At 57.5% G+C, this 25613-nt stretch overlaps 2 protein-coding genes and 1 long non-coding RNA gene across 4 annotated transcripts in view; 1 reads left to right on the top strand and 2 right to left on the bottom strand.

The window, feature by feature from the left end:
• Positions 1-6281: 6281 nt before the first annotated feature.
• MYL3 (myosin light chain 3) lies at positions 6282-11404 on the bottom strand. The gene is made up of 7 exons (XM_019724019.3): positions 11187-11404; positions 9062-9089; positions 8782-8931; positions 7875-8048; positions 6856-6933; positions 6704-6746; positions 6282-6520 (listed from the first exon to the last, which is right to left on the bottom strand). The coding sequence occupies exons 1-6, from the start codon at positions 11328-11330 to the stop codon at positions 6718-6720; spliced, it is 603 nt and encodes a 200-aa protein (XP_019579578.1). The 5' UTR covers positions 11331-11404; the 3' UTR covers positions 6282-6520; positions 6704-6717.
• A 7236-nt stretch (positions 11405-18640) lies between these two features.
• Positions 18641-25613, bottom strand: part of LOC141567163 (uncharacterized) — a 10892-nt gene continuing 3919 nt past the window's right edge. The window contains exons 1-3 of one of the 2 annotated variants that reach the window (XR_012489586.2): positions 22106-22840; positions 21284-21451; positions 18641-19852 (exon numbers count right to left, since the gene is read on the bottom strand). This is a non-coding gene — a long non-coding RNA (uncharacterized LOC141567163). Of the gene's footprint in view, positions 19853-21283; positions 21452-22105; positions 22841-25613 lie in introns of those variants that run through there. The other variant, XR_012489585.2, reaches the window with a different exon arrangement.
• Positions 25354-25613, top strand: part of PTH1R (parathyroid hormone 1 receptor) — a 24779-nt gene continuing 24519 nt past the window's right edge. Inside the window, exon 1 of the mRNA XM_019724016.3 lies at positions 25354-25496. The gene's annotated coding sequence lies outside the window, so the exon portion shown is untranslated. The remainder of the gene's footprint in view (positions 25497-25613) is intronic.

The raw sequence follows: 25613 nt of genomic DNA, 5'->3' as shown, positions 1-25613 counted from the left end.
CCAACTGCATCAGTGGTTTTATAGAGGGCAAGGCCCATCCTGAAGTAAGGGATCAACCTAGAAAACAGCAGGACTGAGATCAGGCTAGTGGACCACCAAGGGGCCAGGGGCGGGGAGAAACAGTTCTAAGGACCCAGTTTCGGAGTTTCAGAGAACTAGAGAGGCCCTGGGCAGACTTTTCCCCTGACCTCAGAGGGCTGCCTCAACAGAAGATGAGCTCCCTGTTGCTGGGGTTGTTCAAGCAAGCGGCAGCTCGTCAGACTTGTCCTGGAAAAGAGGTCAGCCCAGATGTCTGAGGCTCCTTCCTGCCCAAATTCAAGGTCAGAATTTGGGGCTAGCAGGCATAGTACCCACTCCAGATGAATGGGAATAAGGGCCCCTCCTCTGTCACTCAGGGATGGCTAGACAGATCTGGAAGCACAGGCCCCAAGGCACAAGGACAGAGAACCTGGGAGCTGGGCCAAGGCCAGAGCAGGACCTGGCCAAGGCCTTTTTTTTGTTGGGTCACTGCAATGTCTTGGCCCCTGGTGAAGTACGGGGGACACAATAGATGTGTGATCATTGTGTCCTTACGAGTCACATGGCATCTGGCATCTGGCCCAGGCCCTACTCAAAGGGTTGAGGGGTGGAAAGCAGCCTGCAGGAGTTGGGACCTCCCCCTACCGGAGGGACTCTGAAACCGAGGCAGGAGCCCAGGTGGAGCACACACAACCTGGGAGTGCTGGACACTGCATTTGTAGGGCACTTTTTTTTTTTTAATTGGGGAAGGGGAACAGGACTTTATTGGGGAATAGTGTGTATTTCCAGGACCTTTTTCTAAGTCAAGTTGTTGTCCCTTCAATCTCAGTTGTGGAGGGTGCCGCTCAGCCTCAAGTTGTCCTTTCAGTCTTAGTTGTGAAGGGCGCAGCTCAGCTCCAGGGCCAGTTGCCATTGCTAGTTGCAGGGGGCGCAGCCCACCATCCCTTGCGGAAGTCGAACTGGCAACCTTGTGGTTGAGAGCCTGCGCTCCAACCAACTGAGCCATCCGGGAGCTCAGCGGCAGCTCAGCTCAAGGTGCTGTGTTCAATCTTATTGCAGGGGGCGGAGCCCACCATCCCTTGCGGGACCCGAGGAGTTGAACAGGCAACCCTGTGGTTGAGAGCCCACTGGCCCACGTGGGAATCGAACTGGCAGCCTTCGGGGTTAGGAGCACGGGGCTCCAACGGCCTGAGCCACCGGGCCGGCCCTGGAGAGCACTCTTGACACTCTGTGATCTTGCCCCTCCTGACCCTGCAGCCAGACATGTCCACCCTTGGTATGGGGTTTGACTGGACTCTCAGGTGCCCAGAAAGGTAGGACTTGTCCTGTGATGTGGCCCTGGAGGGCTCTCACCATCTCCAGCAAACCTGGGCCCCAGGGCCTGCCCATACCTCCAGCTCTACTCTCAAGACCTACCCCAAGGCCCCCCCTTACTGCAAGGAAGGCACTCTTTGTGGCCTGGGCTACACAGAGCCTGGGCTTCTGAGAGAGGGAGCAGCTACAGGCTGGCCCAGAGCTGTCTCTGCTTAGAGCTGTGGGATCTGGGTGTGTCATCTTCTTGGAGGCTCCCAGCCCAGGGCCCATCCACTCAGGCCAGGCCGTGCAGAGGACACCCCTGAAGTTCCTGGGATGTGCCCAGCTTTCCCTCTCATTCCTGAGCATTTCTTTTCTTGGGCCAGAAACCATTGAATGTTTGCCTTGCTGCCACAGCAGCCACCATCCCACCCCCTATGCTACAACTAGGTCACTGCCACTGGCTTCCCACCTCCAGATGCAGGCTGTAGAGGTGGGGATAGGTATGGGCATCCAGCCGTTTGGGGACACGTGGAATTTCAGGATCCCAGATACTCCAACAAAGGGAGTTGAGGCAGCTTCACCTGTGTGCCCCTCCCCCCCCAACCCCGACCTCACCAGTACCTGCTTGTGTCAAGGGCTTCCGTACACTGCCCCTGTCGTCTCCACTCCCCACTCGTCCCACCTGGCAGGGCTGGGCCTCTGTTAGTCATCTCAGATGGGGCACAGGTGGCATCTGATAATTACACAATGGGTGGCTGGCTGATGAATGAACAAATGGGTTGATACACATGAGTCTTGGGCCTGGAAAGGATCTGCCCCATTAAAGGTCTCCACCCAGGGATTTGAGAAGATGTTGATTGCAACAAACTGTGAGATTTCCTCCAAACTTAAAAATTGACTTGTAAGGTCTTTTTTTGCCAAATAAAGACATGGAAAACAACTGCCACCAGCTACCACCACCATTGTTTTGTAAACAAAGATATTCTCAAGGCAAAAAAAAGAAAAGTAGACAGGATGTGATCGCAGAAGGACACACAGGCCTTGAAGATGCACGAATTGCACTTCATTTTGTGTTCAAAAACACACAACATGGAACTTATTTTTCTCTCATGAAAACTCTTGGGTATTTTCACAAGTTGGGCCCTGGGCCTTGGGGACACTCAAGTGCTTCCAATCTCTACCAGACCAAGAACCCCTTCTGCAGCCTTGCTGACTGGAATTGGTTCCTTCTACTTGCACACCCTTTGGGACAGGGTTCTCACTACCTATCCCAGTTACCTGGGAGCTGAGGATGTCATTCTAGAGCACCTTTAAGTGGCTTCCAAGCCTACCATGGGAAGGAGGGGAAGAGACCAGGAGGGGAGAGAGATGGAGAAGAGAGAAAACAGAGGCCTCCAGACCCAGGGTACAGGGATGGTGGGGAAAAAGGGGTGATCGTGTTCAGCTGGACCAAAGTATAAAAATCAGAAAGTTGGCCAAGACCTGAGACTTCCCAGAGGGCATTGCTTCCCCATCTCTGAAGTTCTAGTCTTCCAGCTGCCTTGCCCCGTCCCCCAGCCCTCCAGAGAAGCTCTGACGCAGCCATTCTCACCAAAGCCTCGGTGGATATGTGAGGTACCCAGAGGCCAGAGAAGGGAACAAAGATTGGAAGAAAATGGTGTCCTCAGACAGACTAGGGAGGAAGGGGAAGGCAGGGGGCCTTCCCCGTCCAAGGGGCCCTGGCTGCTGAGACCGGAGGGGCCTGTTGGGCAGTCGGCCCTGAGGAGCCTCATGTACACACACTCACACACACTCCACATTCCAGTTGTGCTCTGTCAGCATCTGGGCAAACCAGGATTGTGTGGCTTTGGGAGGGCGGAACAAATAACCCCCAAACTTGGGCAAGGGCGGGCCTGGGGCTTGTTGGAAGGGACTTGGGAGTACCCCAGGGAGTCACTTCTCTGTTAGATCACAGGGTTCAAGTTCTGGAGTTTTCCTGCTATTCTCTGAGGTGACTGGGTCAGCACTCTCTGGGGTGTGGCTGTCCTTGCCCCGTCCCCTCCACCCAAGGCCTCAGGACCAACAGCAGAGCACTCCAGCCCCCTGGGGCACTCCCGAGCACCCACTTAGGCGACATGAGGGCTGCTTCTCACACTGTGGCCCAATTTCTTTTGCCCCTCCTCCGCCCCTCCCACCTCATCTCCATGCCCTCTCTGATTTCATATACTCCATTGCTAGGACCTTGTACTCCACCCCTACTCCTCCTAAGATCTTTATCAGGTCAGTCCCTCTGCCCCTAAGTGCTTTGAGGCCTAAAGCCCAATTTCTCATACCCACAGTCTGATTTCTTTCCTTCTGGTGACCTGGTGAGATTTTTCTCCAAGACTTGATTTCTTCAAGATCCCGCCTGACTTCATTCTGCCTCAGCCTGAGCTTCTGGCCTTCTTGGGCCCCACTCAGTGCTATCTGATCTATGTCCCAGGAGTGACCCAGCATCCCTGTGGATGGTGTCCGGAGAGAGGATAGAAGATGTGGCAGGCTGCCGAGAGCCATGGGTAGCCATGCAGGGATGGCTGGTTCTGGGCTTCTGAGGCTGAACTCTGCCCCTGATCCCCAGCCCCCTGGCTGCCCCACTGTCCCTCTGGTTCAGGCTGGCCCAGGACTGGAGAAGTGAATATTCCTGTCACCTTAGAGAGGCCTCAGAGATCAGGCCTCAGGCCAGATGGGCAAAGTGAGGCATAGAGAGATGCCAGACCAACCCCAGTGTCACGGGACACGTGATCTGGCACTTGAGGCCTGGAGGGGACCAGGCTGACAGGAGGGCAAACCCCTTGACCCCTCCCATCCCTTTCCACTAGCTGCGGGGCCACAGGCTGGACCACCCTGCTTGAGGGGAGAGCTGGGACCAGTGTTTATGCAACTGTGGGAGGCCACAGCCTGGCTGGCAGTGCCGCCCGCTCAGTACCAGCGCTGACTCAGCAGAGTACCCCAGCACGTACACACTCAGACACACACACACACACACACACACACACACACACGGAGCTAACACACATGTGAGTGCATATGTACCAAGAAATGGGCACATGCATACACAGGTGTGCACACACGGGCACTCACTCTCACAGGCATACTTGTGGGCATATGCACACAGAAACACAAAAAAATACACACACAGTCCACCAGCCAACGCAGGTGGAAAGATGCTGAGTGAAGGGGCCCCTCACCCCTGCAGCTGTGTTCCACCCTCTAGGTCCCTCCACCCCACCCACTCTGACAATCACACCTTCAGCCAATGACCCAAGTCCCTAAATGACAGCACAGCCACATGTAACAGGTAAATGGCCCTAGAGTGGCAACATGGCCGTGGCTAGGACAGAGACACTTTCTGAGTAGAGTTGAGCCTTCACAGGTGGCAACAAACAGCCCCACCAGAGCTCATCAGACACAACAGCCCCATCTCTGCCCCCACCAGCCACTCCCCACCCCGCCCCAGACTGTCCCCTCTCAGTCCACACATGCGGACTGGTAGAAGGAGCTGTGGAGGGTCTCAGGGGCACGTTGGGAGGCTCCCTTCCACGCCAGCCAAGCCAAGTGAACTCGGGGGCCTGCAAGAAAGAAGGTATGTTTGGGGGAGGGCTAGGGGCACTGCAGGACCATCCTGGACATTGGAAGAGGGACACACATTCTTAAGAGAGCAGGACCTGTATCCCCTGGGACATGAGACATATGTGAACTTGGACAACAGGGTGATCCCTGCCTACAGGACCCCAGCCCAGGGTAGGCAACCCCAGGAAGAAAAGGCTGGGAACACCTAGTCTCTGTGGTCCCTGGAGACTTGAAGGGGTGCTCAGCAGTTCTGGGCTTGGTGTCCAGGAGTGAGGTGGCTGGGACAGACAGGAGCTGGGGGCTGCCCAGAAGGGCATCGGCCACATCAGATGGCTCCCTGCCATGATGGGGGCCAAAGGGAGCTCCTGCTCTCTCTGAAGGGGTCCTCAGCCACTAATTGGCCAGGGAGGCTACCCAGAGTCCAGCAAGGTCACACATGCACATGGAACAACCCCACTAGCTGAGGCCACCGTAGTGAGGCCACAGGGGCCTCTGACCCTTGCCCCACCAGCCAGCCAGGCTAAGCACCAGGAAAGGGCAGATCCTCCTCCAGGAAGCTTCCCCTCACTCTCCCCACTGTGTTCTGAGGGGCGGGGAAGAGAGGGGCCCTGCCCCAGAGCAGGATATGGCAGCGGGGCAGACATTTGCGGAGACGTGTGCCTCTCTTCATTCACGGCACACTTGGGATTGCACACAAAGCCCGGGGCTAAGGAGCCCTCTGGTAGACCCGAGGTGCTGCCCCAGTAAGGCCTTTTCCTCAGGCATAGAGCCACAGTGTAGGCAGAGTGCCTCAGTTTCCCCATCTGAGTCAAGAAGGGGTCTAAGGCCTCTTCAGCTCTGACCGCCTGGGGACAAAGTCAGCTCCTGCCTTGCCACCCTTTCCCAGTGTGACTCAGGCGAAGTCATTCTCTGCTCTGAGCCTCAGTTTCCCCACCTGTGATATGGGTGTCTCTGGGCCGATGACCCATGGTTCCCTGATTGCTGGTCATGGACTGAGACAGCTCAGACAGTGTTCTCAGGCTCCCAGTGGCATCTCTGTTAGGGGCCACAGCATGGGGGAAGGGGCAGACTGGGCAAGGGAAGGAACCTAGGCCTCTCCTAGCTCAGCCCTGCCCCTACCTCAGTGTCCTGTGGGCAGGCTCATACGGTGGTACACCAGATGGGACAGTTTTGATCGGATGAGTTTTGATGGAGGTTTTGATTAGGTGAGCAGCATTTCAAAATGACTCCTTCTGTTTTGTCCAGGGCTTGCCATGTGTGGCCCATAGCATTTATAGAAGTCAACCAAAGGACCAGAGAGGAAGAAAGGAAGGACGGAGAGAGGGAGGGGAGCAGGGAGGGAGGGAAGGAAGGAAGGAAGGAGAGAAAGAAGCAAGGGAGGAAGGCAAGAAGGCTTTTATTCATGAGGCACATGGGGTGAGGACAGAGATGCAGTCACAGGTGAGGGCAGCTTGATGGGACGGGAGATGACAGCTACACAGAGACATCACAGGGTTGTAGAGAAAGAGCAGGCGCAGGAGTCTCGATGTGTTCCCCTCCTTCTCACAACTCTAGGCCACTGGTGTCAACATCATGAATGGGAGATGAGCTGTCCCCAGCATGGCCTCCCCTGGGCTCCCTGAGAGCAAAGGGGTCACAGGTTATGGTGGACGGGAGTCGAGCAAGGCAGCCGGATGCCAACTGAAGCTGGAGTTGGTGGCAACAGGGATTTGGATGACAGAGGCATGAGGGGGACAACAAGGCTGAGAGCAACAGAGGTGGCAAAGGTGAGAGCAGGTGTGGAAGAGAGTCGGGATCTCACCTGGGCTGAGAGGTTCAGCTGGCCATGATGTGCTTCACGAATGCTAAAAAGAAAGGGAGAGTAAGTGGCATGGGTTCAGCCTTGGCAAGCCAAGGGTAGGTGTCCAGGGTCCCAGTGTCCCCCCAGAAGAGTTCCCGCCCTGCTAAGCCCACCTTCGTAGTTGATGCAGCCATTGGAGTCTTCTTGCCCAGCCATCAATTTCTCCACCTCATCTTCTGTCAGCCTCTCACCTGGTGAATATGGGAGGCTGAGTCAGCACCATCCAGAGGTGCAAAGGAGGCCACAATGAGCCCCTCTGGACAGGGGGTCTGCCTCTGCAGTATTCCCACACCTCACGTTGGCGTCGCCCTCATTGCTCACAAGGCCTTGGCCATAACCCCCATTTCTGAGACCGGGAGAATCAGTGACAAGTCACAAAGGGCAGGGCCTGAGGTGCAGGCCTGGTGCCCCCTCCAATCCTGGGCTCTGCCCATAACGGTACCATCTTGAACAGTATTCAAGTCACCAGTATGTATCGTCCTCTGCCCTTGATAGGCTGCGTCGAGCTGGGAACCTCAGTGGATGACTGTGGAAGGGACCAAGAGACTCCATCCCTGTTCCCCAGGCGAATTAGACACTTTGCTGACTCTGTGCTTTTGTGTGTGTTGTGCTGGTCCCCCCACCAGAATGCTGACTGCAGTTTCCCCCCCTCTACTTCCCAGCTACACCCATATAACCCTAGACACCTGCACAAGTCTACGCACACAGTAGATGCTCAATAAACATTTACTGTAGGCAAAAGTCCCTTTGAGAAGGGGGTGTCCCTGCTAGCCAGGCACCTGCCAGTGGGGTCAGGATGCCAAATAGGCAGGCACCTGACCTACTCAGCCACTCAGATGATGTAGCCCTGGAGGCAATGAACACCAGGACTGAATTGATCCCCCGGATGCACCACCTGCTCCACCCTGTCCCCAGAGCTGCTCCCATCCCCCTTCCATTCTGTGAGCTACACCAACACACTTCATTTATTCCCTACCTGAACTTCTAAATCCCCCACATTTCTGTTGCCTGTCATAGAGGTGCCTTGACTGTGTCTCTCCATTTCAGATGAGATACAGGCCTGGGGAAGGACAGAGTGGTTTCTCCCAGGGTAACCGGAAGGAAGTGTGGGGGCGGGGAAGGCTGCTCTCACCCAGTGTGGCCAGCACGTGGCGGAGCTCGGCGCCCATGACCGTGCCGTTGCCCTCCTTGTCGAAGACCCTCAGCCCCTCCACAAAGTCCTCGTAGGTGCCCGTGTCCTTGTTCTTGGCAATGTGCTGGAGCATGGGCAGGAATGTGTCAAAGTCCATCATCTTGGTGTTCAGCTCTGTGGAGAGATGGTCCCAAGGCCCAGGCTCTGAGGGGCAGGCGGGACACACCCTTCCCCTGGGCCCCATCATGAGGAGCTATTGCCCTTACAGTTTCCAAAGCACTCAACACGAGCTGTCATTTACAAAACACTCCATCACAAGGCACTTGACAGTCAACTGAGAAATGCATCCCTCATCTCGCCTTTACTGTTTCCAAGGAGAGTTGCTGCATTGGCACCTCTGTTTTCCTTTTGGGAAACAGTCTATACTAGTGTCACTTTCTGATAGACCCCACTTTCCTCACCACCTGTGATTGGTCAGGAGCAGCTAAGGCCAATAGAGGCCTTCCCGGGGACTTTTGAACCTGTGGCAAGGACTTGGGATTCACTCCTCCTTGGGACAAAGCAGGCAAACTTCTCCAGCCACTGTGGTGAGGGGAGCTGGCCCTGACCCACAGAGCGATACTGAGGAGGCAAGGAGGGACAGGGAGATCCCCTGGCCCGCCCTCACACCCGCCACTGAAGCTAGTCTGCCTGTCGTCAGTCCCCATGACCAGGAGGCCTGGCCCATCAGCACGGGGCCAAAGGGCACAGCGAACCATCATCTGCTGAACACCTCACTGCTGTGAGCCTGTCAGGACAGTGCACAGCAGGGAGATTCCCGTCTTGTCCCACCACAGACGGCAGCCCACCCAGGCAGTTTCCCTAGGGACTGGCACTAACAGGGACATCTCAGGCTGGGTGTACCAACCTTCCTGCTTTGGCTTCCCCAGGACACGGAGCACCTCAGCCTGAGTGGGGTTCTGGCCCAGCGCCCTCAGGACGTCCCCACACTGCCCATATGTAATCTTCATCTCACCCTTGGGTGTACGGTCGAACAGCATGAAGGCTTCCTTGAACTCTGCCGGGACAAGGCGGGAGCTGTGGACACTCCAAGAGTAAGCCCACCCCACTTACCCACACTGCTGGCAGGACGCAGACTGGGGACCCCAGGCCCAACCCTGCAGCCCCTGGGCTCAGTCCCCACTCACCTTCAATCTGCTCCGGTGTAAACTCGATCTGAAAGGAGACCCCAAAGATTCTGAGTGCCTGGCTCGGAGGCTGGGGCCAGGCTTCCTCCTGGTGACTGTGGCCAGCCCAAGCTTCACCTTCTCAGCGGCCCCAACCTGTCCCCATGCAACATGCCAGCTTCCCCCGCCCTGCTGTCCACGTAGACACCCTCTTTAGACATCCACACCTGTTCAACCTGCAAGCCTTGGGTCTTCGTGCACTTGGACCCTGACACCTGGGGGGGCCACATCGGGGGAAGTGCTGAGTAGGGAGGCCTGGTACCTTCAGTCCCAGCCCAGGGTGGGCCTCACCTGATGCCCCTGATCCTGGACAAATGCACCTGAAGCCACAAGATCTGACCAGACGGGCGTTGCCATCCCAGCAGGCCTGGGGCCCAGTGGGAAGATGGTCCCCATGAATGAGGTGGAAGGCCTCATCTCAACAAGGTGTGTGTGTGTGTGTGTGTGTGTGATGTACATGTGTACATGCATGTGTCTTTACACACGTGCGTATGTGCGTGTGTTTGTCTGCCCCTCACAGAGCCCTCAAGGCTGGGCACTGTCACTCACATGGCCCTACCTACACCTGGGTCTTACCCACCCCATTCATGAGCGCAAGGCAGCCCCCCCGTGCCCCACACACTGGCAGCATGGCAGGGAGCTAAGATGGTGCTGTTGAGTGTTTGCTGAGGCAACCATCAGGGGCCACCTGCGGTCAGGAGGCCTCCTGGGACCCAGTCTCCCCTGGTCTCCCCCTCCTCACCCGATACCAGGTCTATTTTTATCACTGCAGGCACTTGCCCCAAGGTCAAGGTCACAGGAGGGAAAGGAGCTTGGGGGAGGGGTACATGACTAGCATCTCTCCCACTGCTGCTCCCTCGGGGCCCCACTAACTTCCATAGCACACACCAGAGAAGGGGATACCCTGGAATGGTGGTTCCTCCTGGCCCCCAAGAGCTCTCTGTCTCCACCAGGAAGCCTGCTGATATTAGGTTCCCTGGGCTCCTGGCAAAGTTTCCTGCCCTGCAGCAGCCAGCTGAGGGACAGGAGCAAGGGGAACACAAGTGGGGCCTCACTATTCCCTCCTCTTGTAGGGGAATGTATGTCAACTTCAGGTCCCGTGAGACTGGACAGCGGCACCATGGGCGCAGGGTGGTCGGAGCCTCACCAGGGGGGCTGTGGGACACAAGCCTGGGGCCTGGGGGGTAGTTGGGGGTCAAAGGGCCAACTCCAGGGAGCCCCTGCTGTGAGTTGTCCCCATTCCACAACTGAAGAAACCAAGCCTCAGAGCAGGAAAGGAATTTGAACCTGTGTCTCAAGGGACAAGATAGCTGCCTACCAACTCAAACAGGAGTTGGATCAGTGCAGATGGGAGCCATGAGGGGCTGGGCGGGCTCCCCCTCAGCCAGCAGCCCGGGCCGCAGTGGCTGGGGGCCAGCCAAGAACAAGGAACAGGCAGGACGCAGGCTGCGTGCCGCTATGCGGATGCCACAGGTGGGAGTCATGGCTCGCCCTCCAAGTTTAGACTCTGAGAAAGACTCCTAGCCAGGGAAGGGCTCCTAGGGCCACTAGTCACAGCCCTGAGACCAGCTTCCTGCATGACCTACCAGCCTGTGCTTCAATTTCCCCACCTAAAAGCTGAGGCTGTCACAACTCTGGGGCTCAGGCACCTTGGCAGGGGTGAGTGTGACCCAGCCTGGGCAGCGGTCTCGCTTCCCCTCACTCCCCACCCTATCCACCCTGGGGGACTTGGCATGGACTTGAGACCCCCACAGCTGGACAAAGAGGATCCCTGCCTGGCTGCAGGGTGGGGGGCAGGCAACTCCAGGATTCCCTGAGGATGTGAGGTCCAGAGAGAAGGGTAAGGATGCACCGAAAAGACGTTCCCTCAGCAGCACGGGGGATTCCTGCTGATGTCTGCCCACCATCCCTTCTGCTGCAGCCTTCCTGGTGCCTGAAACCCCAGGGCTGGTCTCACCTCCACACAGAAGCTTCTAGCTTCAGTTCACTGCTCACTTTCTGGAGCCTGGCCTGCCACTGGCAGGTCTGCTCTGGGATCCACTTACCTGCCCAACCCTTCCTGCCAAAACCCTGCTCCCATACCCACCTTGATCTTGGAAGCATCAAACTCAACCTCCTTGGGGCGCTCAGGTTCAGGGGCAGCGGGCGCTGGAGCTGGAGCTGGAGCTGGAGCTGCTTTGGGGGCTGCCTTGGCCTCATCCTTCTTGGGTTCTGGCTTTTTGGGGGCCATGGGGGCTGTAAGCAGAGAGAAGGAACGTGGAGAGAAGGAAGCAGAGAACAGGGTAGGTGAGCCTCCCTCGTCTGGCCTTTATCCTGCCTGGACACCTCATGCCCCCAGCCCCACCCCCACAGTGCACAATAGGGACAGGGCCATAAAAGGACATTGGCCAGGCTCAGGGGCTATTTTGGGGCCTGGGGAGGGCATTGTTCAGGCTCAGGAATGGGTGTGGGAGAGGGAGGGCTGTCCATTCCTTCCAATCACCTGTTGGGGAGAGGGGGAGGGGAGGACAGAGGCCACTGCTCAACACACAAGCACACCCTCAAATGCACACGTCCATATATGTGCAGGACACCACTGCCCCTCAGTGGATCAATATATTGAACAGATGCAGAAGGCTGGACCAGTGCGTGTAGTATGTTGTGTTGGGGACAGAAGGACTGGGATCACCTAAGGCACTTCTGGAGTTAAACTTCCCATCTGTGCATGGAATGCCCAGGTGTCTGTGTCTGTCTGTGTAGAGGGGGCGGAGGTGTCTGCGTGTGTCTGCGTATGTGTGTTGTCTCTGTGTGTCTGTGTGTTTGCATGTGTGTGGGGTATAATTATGGTGGGAGGGTGTGTGTATCTGTGTGTTGCCTGGGTGCCTTTAGGTGTGTGTGTGGGGGTCCTGTGTGCTGCCTCTGTCTCAGGCACGGGGGTGGGGGGTGGCCTGTTGCCTGTCTGTGTGTTGTCTCTGTGTGTTTGTGTCTGGGTGTTTATGTGTCTGTGTGGGTGTCATGGCTCACAGGCAGCTGTAGCCCCAGCCATTAGTCCAAGGGTCTCCGGGAACACCCCAAGTGGCAGTAGAATGGGTGCCACTGCCTCAAGGGTGGTCATCCAGCCCATTTCAATAGCTAAACAGCCCCCACAGCCTCCTTCATCAAAACCTGCCTGGCCCTGAGGCTAGTTTCTGGGTTTCACCCTCACTTCTTATTGCCTCTCTTTACAGCCCTTGTGACCCACTTGCCCCACCTCAGGGCCTTGTACACACTGTATCCTCTGCCCTGAGTGCCGTTGCCCCTCCTCTGCTTGGCACACTCAAGGCTCGACCCCCACTGACCCCTCTTCCGGAAGCTCTCTCAGATGCTGCGCCCATGTTTCCCTCCACCAATCTTTCTGGTGGAGGCCCTGGGAGTGTCTGCCTCTCTGAGGGACTCCAGGGAGCTGGGCGAGGTTTACCCCCCTGGTTCCCCTCTCAGGATGATCACGCCCAGTTCCTAGCCTTAGTGCCCCCAAGAGCCCTCAGCAAATGGCAGTGACAGAGTACAGCCTGGTAGGGCCACCATTTAGGGAGATGGGGGGGAGCAGGGAAGGCTGAAGTAGCATAAAGTCCTCCCAGGCACAGAACTCTGAGAGTGTGACATCTTGCAAACACATTGGGCTCCATTCCTTGCCCAGAGTCTGTGCTGGGGGGTGGGAAGGAGGTGTCCTTTGTTATTTTTAAGTGCCTGGAGCCTTTGATAGAAACTTCAGAGGCAATGCCCCCCTTTTTCCCCCCTAGACTCTTGGGAATTTCCCAGGTGTGGCCTGGGACTGCAGCGTGAGGGAAAGAGTCACCTGGCCTCTACCTGGGTACCCCCACTATCTTCCTGCTAGCCCAGGTCTCTCTTATCCTGTCACTCAGCTTCATGGTGAGGGGGACAGCAGTCCAGGGATGGGCCCCCTCCTAGCTGAGATACAGGACATTCCTCCCCTCATCTGGAGGGCAGAACACCCCACATCTGGAAATCTGACAACATCCGGTGCTGGGGGGAGGCAAGTTTTTCACTTTCTTCCAGATGTTTGGCAAGAGTATTGAGAAAGAAAGGGGTGGGAGGAGGGTCCACAGAGACAGCCAGAAATACCACAAGAGGAGAAGACAGCCAGAGGGGGACGCACAGAGAGAGGTCTCTGGGCGGCTCCATTGCCCAGGCCTGCTGACCCTCAGGACAACTGACTCTGGATATCATGCAGGAGTTCCAACCACCCACAGGCACGGCCATAAGACACTATAATCCCTTCTCATTCACCACGGGGAAACTGAGGCCCAGGGCAGAAGACATACACAGGGTCACCCAGACTCCCAATCTCCTTTTGTTCACACACAACTTTCTTCCCTCAGAAACCACACAATATCAGCTTGAACAGCCGTAGGTGAGTGACATGGGCCACCTGGGCCACAGCTCTGTGATACCGGGTGGGCAAGCAGACTCAGGCAGCCAGCCAGAGAGCCACGCAGTGCCACCTTCCTCTGCCTGTCAGAGGTCTGGGGAGAGGGCTGTCTTGGTGCCTTTCCCTCATGCACAGGGGTAGATGTGGTCCTGCAGTGGGACACCAAGCACAGAGCCATCTGCCACTCCCTCCTCAGGGCTCAGGTAAAGGCTAAGGCTGGGCCTTTGACTGTCTGAGCTCTGGCACCCTGGAGCAACAGTGCCGCGGCGCTCACCCACAGGACCACTCTCAGCCTATAACTAACATCCAGCCCCCAGCAGGGACTCTGCAGGATCAGCCTGAGCAGTGGGTCCCAGGGCCAGGCCCCTTGACTGCCAGCAGGACTGGCTGTTGAGGCCAGGAGCAAGGCAGGGGGTGGGCAGTGGGCAAGCAGGTGAACGGGGGGAGGCAGTGGGAGGACATTTCGAGAGGGAGGGCTGGGCAGTGGGCAGCAAGGACAGGCCACACCAAGGCTTGCTTGGCTCTCATCTCTCTCCCAGGTCCCAGCCTGAGCTCCATGCTCTTCAGGAGTGACAGACCAGCAGACAAGATCCTGGCAGGGCCAGGGGGTCCTGGAGAGCTGGGGTACAGGCTCTTTCAGCACCAGTATCAAAGTGGTGGCCCCGTCTGAGGCAGACTCACAGGTGCCATGTTCCAGAGCCCTCTCTGAGGGCACCCACCTTACCTCCCCTCACCCTCACCAAGAGGAATGCTGGGGAAGATGTGGGCCGTGACTTCTGAGCAGCCCGTGAATAAAGGCAGGAGACTCCTGGCCACACTGGTCTACTTCTAGGTTCTATCCAGTCTCGCCTGCCTTTGCACAGATTGTTTCCTCCCTCTGATACCCTTGTCTGAGACCTTGGCCCTGGCTTGCTCCTTGTAACCACTGGAGATGTCACCTCCTCTGAGAAGCCTCCTGAAACTACCCAGGACATGCTCCCTCTACCCTGTCTCTCACTGTGACTCCCCATCCCTGCATACCCTAAAATGGGCTTGTTTCCTTGTAATCTTGTTTCTTATGTATATTCCCCTCCCCATGAGTGTCAGCTGGCATAGGAGGAATTTGTTCTTTCACAGCTATACATCCCGAGCCTAGAACAGAGCCCGGTATACAGTAGGCACCCAATAAGTGTTAGATGAGCAAATGTCCCCCAAATCTCATTTTACCCACCTCTCACAGGGGTGCTGGAACCCCTCGCCAAACCCCATCCATGGAGTGGATCCAGGGGAGCTGGGGGACAGAGGGGACTTGCTGACTAACTGACCAGAGTTTTGGTGACTGCAGGGAGCAGTCTTAGTAGCTGCCCCAAGCCCACCTGCTGCTACCTCAACTCAGGCCTGCTCTTCCTCCCCCTCCTGTCCATTGGCTGAGAGTCCCCTCAACAGCCTGAAAAGCTGGGTTGGCCCGGCGGTACCGACAGGGATGCAACCATGATGACCAGCCAGCAGGGGGCGCAGAAGAGATAGAAACAAAATTTTGGATCCTGAACCCAAAGCCCAGAACCCAGGATCCCAACCCAGACCCCAAACTGCCGACCTGGAACCTGGGACCCCCTATACCCAGAGCCCAGACTCAGGTCTCAGGATCTGAACCCCAAATTTAGAAACTGGAACCCAGAGCCCAGGACCAGACCTCGCTCTGGGGACCAGACCCAGACCTTGGTCCAAACCCAGACCTTAAACCCAGACTCCAGACCCCAGGCCCAGGACCCAGGACTCTAAATCCAGAGTCCAGATCTAGAAATCAAGACCCAAGACCCAGGACCTAGGACTCTAAACCCAGACCCCAGACCCCAGACCCAGGACAGGGGCTGCTGGTTTTCCAGACTGGCATTGCCTGCTGCCCTATAGACAAGGGCGGGGCAGGGTGGGGTAAAGTCTTGGCAAACAGCAGGGGTGAGTGCTTGGCAGACCTTGCTGGTAACGTTCAGAGGGGCATGAGGAATGTCCCTCATTCCATCAGAGCCAATTTAGGGAGCTCAGAATACAGTGGCCACGTGTACGGGGTGAGGGAAGGGAGGGATGGGTGAGGTCTGGCTGTCCCTTGGGCCCAGGAACCAGAGTCAGGGAAGAAGGGTCTGGCTCCCCACGTGCCCTTGTCCCCCTGGCCGCAGGCTCTGCAGGCTGCCCTGGCCCGCCCCAGACCGCCTCTCCTGGCCCACGGCCTCTGGGCTGGGATGCAGGCCCACACTTCCCGGAGGAGTCGAGAACGCGGCCTGGGCCAGACCCAGAGCCTTAGAAGTAGGTCAAATGTTGCTGTGCAGCAGGTCCTGGAGACCCCGTCCAGGCGTGGGCAGGTCCAATGGCTGCAGCTCACCCACCAGGGCACAAGTGTGTATCTACATAGACGTGAACTCACCACCACATGCTGGGTGCCCATAAATACAGACCCCACGCAGGGCCACTCGTCCCTGCCCAGCCGCACAGATGGGGGGACTGAGGCCCCAAGTGGAGCAGGAGATGCCCAGCAACTCTGGCTAGAGGTGGCATGAGACAGACACGCGGGCCCAGAGGAGAGGAATATCTGTACCATCCCGCACCCGTAGAGCCTTCGGTGAAAGTCTGACTCCATGGAGGACTTCCCAGCAGGGCTGCTCTGCCACCAACAGGATGTGGCTTGCTTCCCGGAGGCACAGCCCCAGGACTTGAAAGATGGGGAGGAGTGGCTAAGGGGAAGGCAGGAGACTCCTTCTGCTCTTGTGACCCAGGCTGGTCCTAGCTCCTCCTGGCCTCAGTTTCCTCATCTGTACAATGGCTACCAGTGGGGCCAAGTGATGCTGGGTTCAGAGGACAGTCACTGCCCTGAGTCCCAGACCATTCTCGCCACCCCCAACGCCACACACAGACAACTCTGTCCTCAGCAAGCCAAACACACCCCTCAGGCCCCTCCCTCTGCCCACTGTGCTGACGGGACCAGATGCTCCAACCTTGTGGTTCTGGGGGTGGGGGTGGCAGGGCCCAGTGGGCTGGCAGGCAAGCCCTGGGTTTGGCCCAGGGACCTATAATCAGCTCCTGCCCCTCTGATCCTGGCCCAGGACTGACGCTTGGGGCTGTGGTGTCCTGGCTGGCTGTGGCCACGGCCGCTATATTTGGGAGCCGAAATGAGGAGAATGGAAGGGTGGGCAGGCAGGATCCTCCAGGGACCAGTGCCTATGGGGGACAGGCAGAGGGACACTGTTGGCCAGGCTCGGTCCCTTATGGAAGGAGGGCACAGCCTGGACTTCAGGGGCCCAGTCTGAAGGGTATGCTCTGCTCTCAGGGGCCTGCCTCAGGAGCTGGTCTAAGGAGGTAGATTGGAAATGTGTCTGGGGATACTGAAACCCTTCTTTAGTCCAAAGAGTCAGACTTCAAGTTGGAGCATACTGAGTGGGTGCGTGGAAAAGCGGTGGGGAGTGGACAAAGGTGAGAGGGAGTAGAGAAAGGGCTCTCAATGGGATGAGGTTCGGGGTCTGAGATGGGAGAGACGGAAGGAGGGGGTGCCACTGTGCTGGGCAAAGGAGAAAACAAAGGCCTAAGGCTGGGGTCAAAGGGAACAAAGTGAGGTGCAGCCCCAGCCCTGGCTGCCCGGCTCTCCTGCTGGTCCAGCTTCCGGAGGGTGTCCCACCCCTCCCCACAGCATGGCCTGCGGCCTCCCTGAACTGCCCTGGACATTCCCCGCCACTGGGCCAAACCCTGTACTCTCCCACCAGCAGTTTCCCAAAGAGCAAATATTTATTGTCCTTGGAAGAAAAAAAAAGAGTCCCCTTTTAGGATCGGGGTCTGGGAACTGCTATTGAGGCTTGCAGGGGCTCAGCAGTGGTGGCCCGAGATGACCAGAAACCCCACCTAGACAGGCTGAGGCTGGAGGAAGGAGGGTGTGACGTGAGCTGACCTGGAAGGAGAGGGGCCGTGGCTGCCCCTGAGTGCTGGGTGGGGGTTCTGCTCGTGCTGCCATCTCTCCCAGGCGTCACCAGAATAGGTCTGAGGGCCTACAGACACTGTTACCATGGCATGAGGTGTCGACGTGTGTATGTGACCCTGTAGATGTGTGCCATCTGTGTGTGCTCGCACACATCACTGTGGGCAGAAGGATGGGGACACGTGTGATCATGTGGGCGTCTGATGTCTATGCGCTCATGTGTGTCACATGAGGCTGTGACCACAAGTGTGTATGAGCATGCGTGGTGCTCCTGGCTCTGTGTGCGTGTCCATCTGTGAGGCTGTTCGTCGCTGGCACGGGGCGGGGTAGGGGCATGTGGACACAACTTCTGTTGAATGGCCAATTCAGTCAAAAATGCAAGTAAATTTAGCAGGGGAAAAAAAAACCCATCAGTCAGACGAGGAGTCTGAATTGGGTGGTTGTTTGACTGGATGGACCGACTGTCTCAGGCAAACAGTTCACGCTGGCTGAGAGGAGGCGCTGGCTCCCCGGGGCCATCGTGGAGAAACTGGAGATGGGGACCCAACTATGGCAGAGGCAAGACACAGGGACCGAAACAGAGATGGGGACAGATTCAGAAACAGGGGAGGGAGGGTTGCTGAGGCAGTGCAGAGACAAAGGGAGCACCCAGGCAGGACACAGCTTCCCAGAGCCTACAGACCACTTACATAGAGCAGGTACTCAGCCCTCTCACCCCAACAGCTCCTCATAGTATGAGGCAGATTCGTTCTCACCTGTCACTCACCCTCAAGCGGCCGAGAGTGGATGGAGTGGGCACCTGACCGAGATGCAGGAAGGGAGTATGGGCACAGGCAGCGAGGACAGAGGACAGTGACAGAAATGGAGGCAGTGAAGGGGACAGGGATGGCAGTGGTGGAGGTGAAGGCAGGAGGGTAACAAGGAGGTGATGGTGGTGATGACAGCAGAAAAGGCAGTGGTGGTTGGGAGGGCCTCCTTCCCTGTCCCCTTCCAGACCCCACCTAGCTGTGGTGGCCTCACCAGATCCAGAGCTGTCCCCACCCCACCCCACCCAACACCAGCTGTGGCCTTGCCTCAATGGCCACACAAACACCCTCTGTGGCCCGGGGTGTGGAGCTGCATTAAAAATGGCCCAAGCCCCCAGCCAGGAATAGTTAGGGTCAATTCCGGTACCTGCCTATGTGAGTATTTATATATCTACCCGCCTACTGGTGTGGTTATGTCTAAAATACAACACATGGGCGCGCGCGCACACACACACTCAGCGGATACCCCAGTCAGGCTAACCTTCCTGTGCTGTGTGTATCTGTCTGTCTAGAGATACCCACTGGTTCCTGGACACCCTGCACCCTACCTGGTCCCTTTCAACCAGCACTGGGGCCACCAGGAATCACATTGAAGTGTGTATGTGCACACATACACACACGCGCGCACACACTCAGGGACCCTGGCCCACAGGCGCTTGGATCAAGAGCAGTCACCCTCCTGTGCACACATATTTCAACATAAATCCTCATGCTACATAGATTCCTTTGCACAAATTGTATATGCTTCTGCACACACGTCCACACGCTTGCTCTTTGCATGCATACGTACACATATTCACACGCCTTTGCATACACACACACACCCCTAACACATCACACCTTCTAGCTCATGGTATAAAATGAGCTCTGGGTAGGAATTAGAAGCCCTGGGAGGGAGGAGAAAAGCTCAAGGCCAGAGAAATCCTGGAACCACAGCAGGCCTGCCTGGCGAGGTCTGGGTGGCTGCCTGAGTGCACGTGCGTGTGTGTGAACATGTGAATCCAGGTGTTTGGGACCATTCCACTGCCTCCTCCTCCACTCCCCGGAGGGCCATCGCCACCCCCACCCTGTTCACAGAGGGACATAGTAGAGGCCAGAGCGGAGCAGCTGGGCCTGGGGAGGTCGGCGTCCCCAAGTTTGGGGCTCGCGAGCCTTAGCATCTGTGTTGTTCTTGGCATACCCGGGCCAGATAAGGGCAGGGTCAAGGCTCCGCTCTCGTGGGAAAGGACTCTTTGGAAGGCTCCCGACCCGTTCCTTTCTCAGATCTTGGACCCCATAGCGGGCACAGGGAAGGCACAAGGGAAAGAGGGGTGACTGGGGGACAGGCAACTCCCCATCAGGCTGGCCTTGGGGGCAGAAGGAGACCACAGCAAATTCAGAGACTCACAGGTACCCAGGAATATGGAGTGATTCCTCAAACAAGCCAGGGACCCCCAAGTGCAGTGCCTGGAGCCGAAGGAGAGGGACAACCCGACACCCAGCTCTCGGCAGCATCCGGACTTGAGACCCTCTGCTCCAGGGAGGCTGATGAGACGCCAGGTCAGGGCTAGCGGTCAGGGACGCTGTGCCTGAGAAGCCTGCAGCCCAGTTGGATGGAAAGGCTGTTTTGGGGAAACAGTTGGAATGTTAGGGGACACCAGAACATCATACCCTGTCCAAAGCAGACTGAGGGTACTGGTCTAGGGATTGGTTATCAGGGCCAGCAGGGGACCCAGTTCTGGTCCTGGTCCCTTTGCTGACTCCTGGGGCCTCTTCCCCTCTGGAGACCCCTCTTCATACATGTACAACGGGGTGGGGTGTTGGATCAGCACCGCAGGTGCACAGTCCCCCCGGCACAGTGGCTTTGGGCCACCCATGGACCTAAGTCTCCTCCTTCTCCACTTGCTCCAAACTTTGCCCCAGGGCTCAATGCCCTGCAGAGGGCTGGAGCTTAAGGCTCAGAGCCGAGAACAGGGGAATAGTCGGCAGAATTCTGCAGGAACACAGGGCTCATCCAAGGCTACGGATAAGCCAGGAGGGATGGGGATTCCTATGCCACCCCCAATCCCCAGGCCTCGCCTGACAGCAAGCCCCACCCATCTGAAGAAGGAAGATCCTGCTTGCAGGAATCCTGGTCTAAGGGACCAGCGGGAACCTACCTGGTGGGTGTAGAGGCCTCTCCCCCAGCCCACCCCCACCTAGTAGGCTCATGGTTCCCTGCTGGCCGATGATTACTGTAGATGCAGTTTGGGGGCAGGAACCCCATAAAGGAAGCATTGACTGAGGTTGCCAGTAGGCCTTGCCACCTCCGCCCCACTTTGCCTGACCTTAGGGTCCAGAGAGAGGACCTGCCACCCCCTCGTTCCCCACCCCCATCGTCCTACTCAGGACAGCAGCTGGCCGAAGAGACAGCTGAGCAGACCTGCGCTGGAGAACTAAGCTGTGTACTTCCTGCAGCCCCAGGCCTCCCCGGCTTCAGTCTCCCACCTGGGACTTGGGCTCCAGTCCTTCCAGCTTGACCCTTCAGCTGCTCCCCAATTTACTAAGAACTTTCCATTGGGTGGGTTTGATCTCATAAGCCTCCCTGGAGGAAAACTTTTGAACAACACATGACAGGACCTGTCCAGAGGCCTCGGGAAGGTCCTTCTGAGATCCTGCGATTCCCTCCCTCCTCATGGGAAAACTGAGGCTCGAAGATGTGGGGCCTCCCCATAGTCCCTGGGGGGAGGTGAGAGGGGGCAGGGTGTTTGAAGTCCAAATCTCCAGCGAGTGACTCCCCTGTCCTGCAGAGACACAGGACAAGATGATTTTTCTACCATAGAGGCCTCGCAGGACCACGGAGATGGCCCAGTCCCTGCCCTCAGGGGCTCAGTAGCCTCTCAGGATAGAGGCAAGAATCAGGAATCCTGAGGTCTCACTCTGCTGGGGCTTGGGAGGGGCACATCCAGGAAGACCTCAGAGGGGACATTTGAAGGACATATGAGAGCTCCCAGGTAGAGAAGGGAAGTGCAAGGTAGACAGCAAGAAGCAGGGGCAGAGGTGAAAGAGCTCACCCAGGGTCCGGAAACAGGAATCGCAGGGCGCTGGGACCCGGAGAGAAGTGGCTCCCAGAATACGTCTTCATCGTTGGAGCCTCCAAGTCTCTGAGCCCAGCCCAGCACACAGGAAGTACTCCAGTGTCTGACGAATGAGTGACCTGATCCAGGGAGCCACAGGAAAGCCTTTGAGCAGAGAAGTGGCCTTGTTAGGGCTGAGCTTCCAGAACACTTCCTTTCTCTCTCCTCCCTCTCCTCTGCTTGCCCCCTCGGCCCCCAAATAGCCCTCTGTGGTTATGCTTGAATTGGAAAATTGATATGGAACCCTGAGTTGGAGGGGCAGGGTAGCCACCCTTCCATCTGGGACCCAGCTCTGCCCACTGGGCCCGGAATGGTTTCCAGAGTTGCTTGTTGGGGGAGGGTATTGCCGGTGGGCACAGGATACGTTGGATGGCCCTGAGGTCAGCTCTCCTGTTCCCTGTCTCTGCACCCGCTACACAAGCCCAGGAAGCCAGGAAGGAAAGGGGTGCAATGGGGATGCAGGAGACTAGACCATGGCCTCCCTACAGATGTATGACTGAGTATGGGCCATCAGGACCTTTGCTTTTCACCTAGGAAATGGGGCTTGAGCTTTTCACTCACTCCTAAGGAGGCAGAGGGGCCCCAGAGGTGGAGCGGTGGCCCAGGGCGGGCAGGAGCCCAGTGTGCGGCTTTGGGCGGCATCCTGCCCTCCTGGGCCCAGCCAGCTGCCAGTGTCCCCTCCAGTTCCGGGGAGGTCTCTGAGCGCTGCAGAGCCACTCTCCTGCTCTCCCTGGAGCCTCCTCCAAGGCAGTGACTCACCTGTTCCCAGTTAGGGCCCTTCAGCCTCTTCCACAGACCTCAGGAAACTCAAAGGGCCCTGGGTGTTGGGAAGGCCCAGGTACTTGTTCTGGAAGGGCTGGGTGACCTCTGGCACACCATTGGCCCTCTCTGGACGACGCTTTCCCACACACAGTTTTATAAACTTCCCCAAAGTACTTCCCCTTTCTGGCCAGTTCAGCCAACGTCCACGGTGCCTCTGGGCCAGGCTCTGTGCCGGGTACTGGATAGCCGGCAGACACGGCCCTAGGCCCAGCCGAGATGTTCCCAGTGTCATTGCCAGCTCATTGCTTCACCCACCTAGTGTCCCCTGAGGCATTCAGGGCAAGAGGAAACTGAGGCCCAGACAGATGGCCCAGCGTGACCAAGGGCCACCCACAGAGAAGGTCCCTCCAGGCCAAGCAGGGCCCAGTGTCAAGACCTAAGGGTCCCCCAGCCAAGGTCTCCTCAGCACAGCCCCTAGCCAGGACCCAGTGTCTGAGCTAAGGCCCTCCCCACTGCCTCCTCCTTCCTGGCCCCTCGTCCCTTCAAACCGCAGGGCCTAGCCGCCCTCTGGAACGCGTGCCCAGGACCTCGGTGGTATTTTGAGTTTAAGAAAACTTTGCAGTCGGCAGGAGCTCTTAAAGGTTATAAATAGCATCAGCGGGAGCCCATGGCCGGAGCTGCGGAAACACGTGTCAAACACGCCTGGGAGGGGTATTCCGAGGCGCAGATCCCCCCACCCCCCACGCCCCCTCCCCAACCAGAGACCCACCAGGCTTCTGGGGATTTTACAGCCACTGGAGCGGAAAGTCACACCCCACCCGGAAGGCGTCTGGGAAACAAGACTCCATTCTTGCCCGCCCCCAGGGTCCGGAGTGGTTGGCCAGGTTGCCGGGGCATGTGGGGCGCTGCTGAAAAGGGATCTGGGGTAGGAGGTCTTGTTCCCACCCAAACCCTCCCCACCTCCAGGGTCTCCACTCAGCTGCCCTGCATGGGAATTCCAGGGCTGAGTGGGGTTTCAGAGTGTGTCCACTCTAACTCAGTCAGCGGCAGGCAGGGACAAGCCCAGGGTGAAGAAGGGATTCTTCCAAGGTCACCTAGGAGCTGGGTAGCACTTAGACCCCAGCCATGGCTCTTCCACCAAATGCTGCTGCCTCCCTTCCATTTCGAGGGCCCACAAGGCACTACCTGACCCCACCGGAACAGTCCCTTTGGAGGACTGCAGACCGTGTGAAGGGCTCCTGGTAGGAGTCGTCCCAGGCTTCACGTGGGGGTGAGCAGATCCCAGAGCCCCATCAATCCCCACGTTTCCACGTCTGGTGGAGATGTCTAGTTGAACAGATGAGGAAGTGAGTTCTGGAGAGGACTAGGGACTCCTCCCCAGCAGGATACACACCCACACCCACCCGCCATGGTGTGGACTGTGAACACCCATGGCCAGGCATGGGGTCTCCACAAGGCAGTCAGTTCTGGTCTGGGTAACTGGGGTCTCAGACTTGCCCTGCAGGCCACACGAATTGAGGACATGCTCCCAGGACTGAGGGCACACAGCCATGAAGGCCCCTGGATTTTCCCAACTGCTCTGCAATGTGCCTGGGCAAGAATTGTTACTCCCATGCAAAGATCTGGAAACTGAGGTGTGTCTGAGGCTCCCACCATCATCCCCAGTCCTGCCTCACTCCTGCCCTACCTGCTGCCCATGGCCCCCAGCAGGTCTGGGGGTAGCAGCCAGGCCTGGCGTCCAGGCGTTCTGAACCTCAGGGAGCCCCAAAGGGTTTATGGGGCTCCCAATGAATGGGCCTGTTGAGCTCAGAGGGGGCCGGGCCCGAGTAAACATGACTGGGTCAGAGCTGCCATTCTCCCCCTGCCTCCTTCCCCAGGACCCAGGACCAAAATACGACTTCCTGTCCCCGGAGCTGAGGGCCAGACTCGCCCCTCAGAGCCCTGGGCTGGGGCCCACTGGAAGAACACAGCCTGGCCTACACGGGCAGCCCCCGAGGCTTGAGGGCAGTGAGGACCTCAGGTTTTCCTATTCACAGGTCTGCATCCAAGACCCAAGTGCTTGGGCACTTTGTGGAGCCCCTTCAAACTTTGAACTGACCATCTGTTAATGACAGATCAGGAAACTGAGACCACAAGCAGGATGAGACCCACAGGTCAGGGCAGAATAGGCACTGGGCCCGAGTATCCTCTTATCTTGGCCAGTGAGGACCAGAACAGCTGCCCACTGACCTGTAAAGCTGAAATCTGGCCTCCCACTTGTCCTGGTCACAGCATGGCCTGTGTGCCCTGGGACACCCCTTGGAGCCGCACACTTGGAAGCAGCCCAGCGCCAGGGGCAGGAGCCCTGTAATTGATGTTTGTGAGTCTTGCTATATCTACTCTCTGGGCCTCATTTTCCCCAGGGGCACCCAGAGAAGTCTTCCTGGCTGGTTTCATGCCAGGAGCCTAGGTTCCAGTGGTCAAGCTCCCTGCCTCCCTTTCCAGCTTGTGAACTAGAAAGTACTTTGGAAACTGTAAAATGTGGTACCTCCCCAGGAGCCTGGAAGACCTGAGGAGGGGTCACCCCTGGGAATGGGGGACTTAGGAACATGCCACAGCAGCTGGGGGGCAGGTGGTTTGGAGTCAGCCTCCTCACGTGCTGGGCACTGGGGGCTACGGCTGGAATGTGCTGAGCAGCGAAGGCCACGTGAATCATTATACCTCATCAGGCTGAGCCTGGGACTTCCAAACACAAACCAGCTCCAGCTGGGCTCAGGCAGAAAGGCAGCCTCCAACCAGGGTCTCCTGGCCCTGGGGTGAGTTTCCAGGATCTTGTATGGTATCTTCCTCCCCGTCTATCCAGCCCTGGTTCTGCCACAGCTCATTCCACAGACGCACAGAGGGCGGGCATCCTGTCCACAACCCCCTGCCTCCATGACCTTGGGCTGCATAAGCAGGTGTTGAGCCTGGGAGGCACTGGGGGGCACCCAGAGAAGTCTTCCTGGCTCGTTTCATGCCAGGAGCCTAAGTTCCAGTGGTCAAGGAATCAGATATGGGGTGGCTGTGGGGCTGCAGTGGTCCAGTCAAGGGATGGGTGGAATGAGAGTCCTCACATCTTTCCTGGTTGGCAGCCACTGGATACCTGGACACTGGTACCCTTGGACCTACTTCTGCTCCCCCACCAGGGGCCTGGGACAAAGTCCTAGGCTGGTGCCGGGCTTGGTAAAAAATAATTAATTTTTCTTTTCAAGTGAAAGCTCTGACTCAGGCCTTTCCCTGTCCTGAACACAACATCCTTGCTTAGGTCTGAACCACAGAAGCTTCTCAGATCTATCCATGGCCTCCCCATGGCCAACCTGAGTCTGCTCTGCAGCTCCAGGCTCAACTTGGAAGGCCTTGTAGGCTCCAGGTGAGTGGGGTCCAGGGAATCCCAGGGCCTGAATGCAGCTGGGAGGGGCAAGGCTGTGGTACCCCAGTGGGTTAGTATGTGTGTACCTGTGCCGTGCTGTGGGTCAGACAAGGCATG

The sequence above is a fragment of the Rhinolophus sinicus genome, chromosome 5 (genome assembly GCF_057876585.1).
Source record: "Rhinolophus sinicus isolate RSI-liver-muscle chromosome 5, RSI-T2T, whole genome shotgun sequence".
NCBI classification, from domain to species: Eukaryota; Metazoa; Chordata; class Mammalia; order Chiroptera; family Rhinolophidae; genus Rhinolophus; species Rhinolophus sinicus.
Note: the sequence above shows the minus strand (reverse complement) of the source record. Positions and strands in the feature narration are given on the sequence as shown.

What these genes read in the sequence shown, in the direction of transcription:
- MYL3 (XM_019724019.3), bottom strand. Translation starts at nt 11,330, where the DNA reads ATGGCCCCCAAAAAGCCAGAACCCAAGAAGGATGAGGCCAAGGCAGCC. An exon ending in GGGGAAGCCAAAGCAGGAAG is followed by an intron (nt 8,049 to 8,781) that starts GTTGGTACACCC and finishes ATCTCTCCACAG; the next exon opens with AGCTGAACACCAAGATGATG. An exon ending in TGGCTGCATCAACTACGAAG is followed by an intron (nt 6,747 to 6,855) that starts GTGGGCTTAGCA and finishes CTTTCTTTTTAG; the next exon opens with CATTCGTGAAGCACATCATG.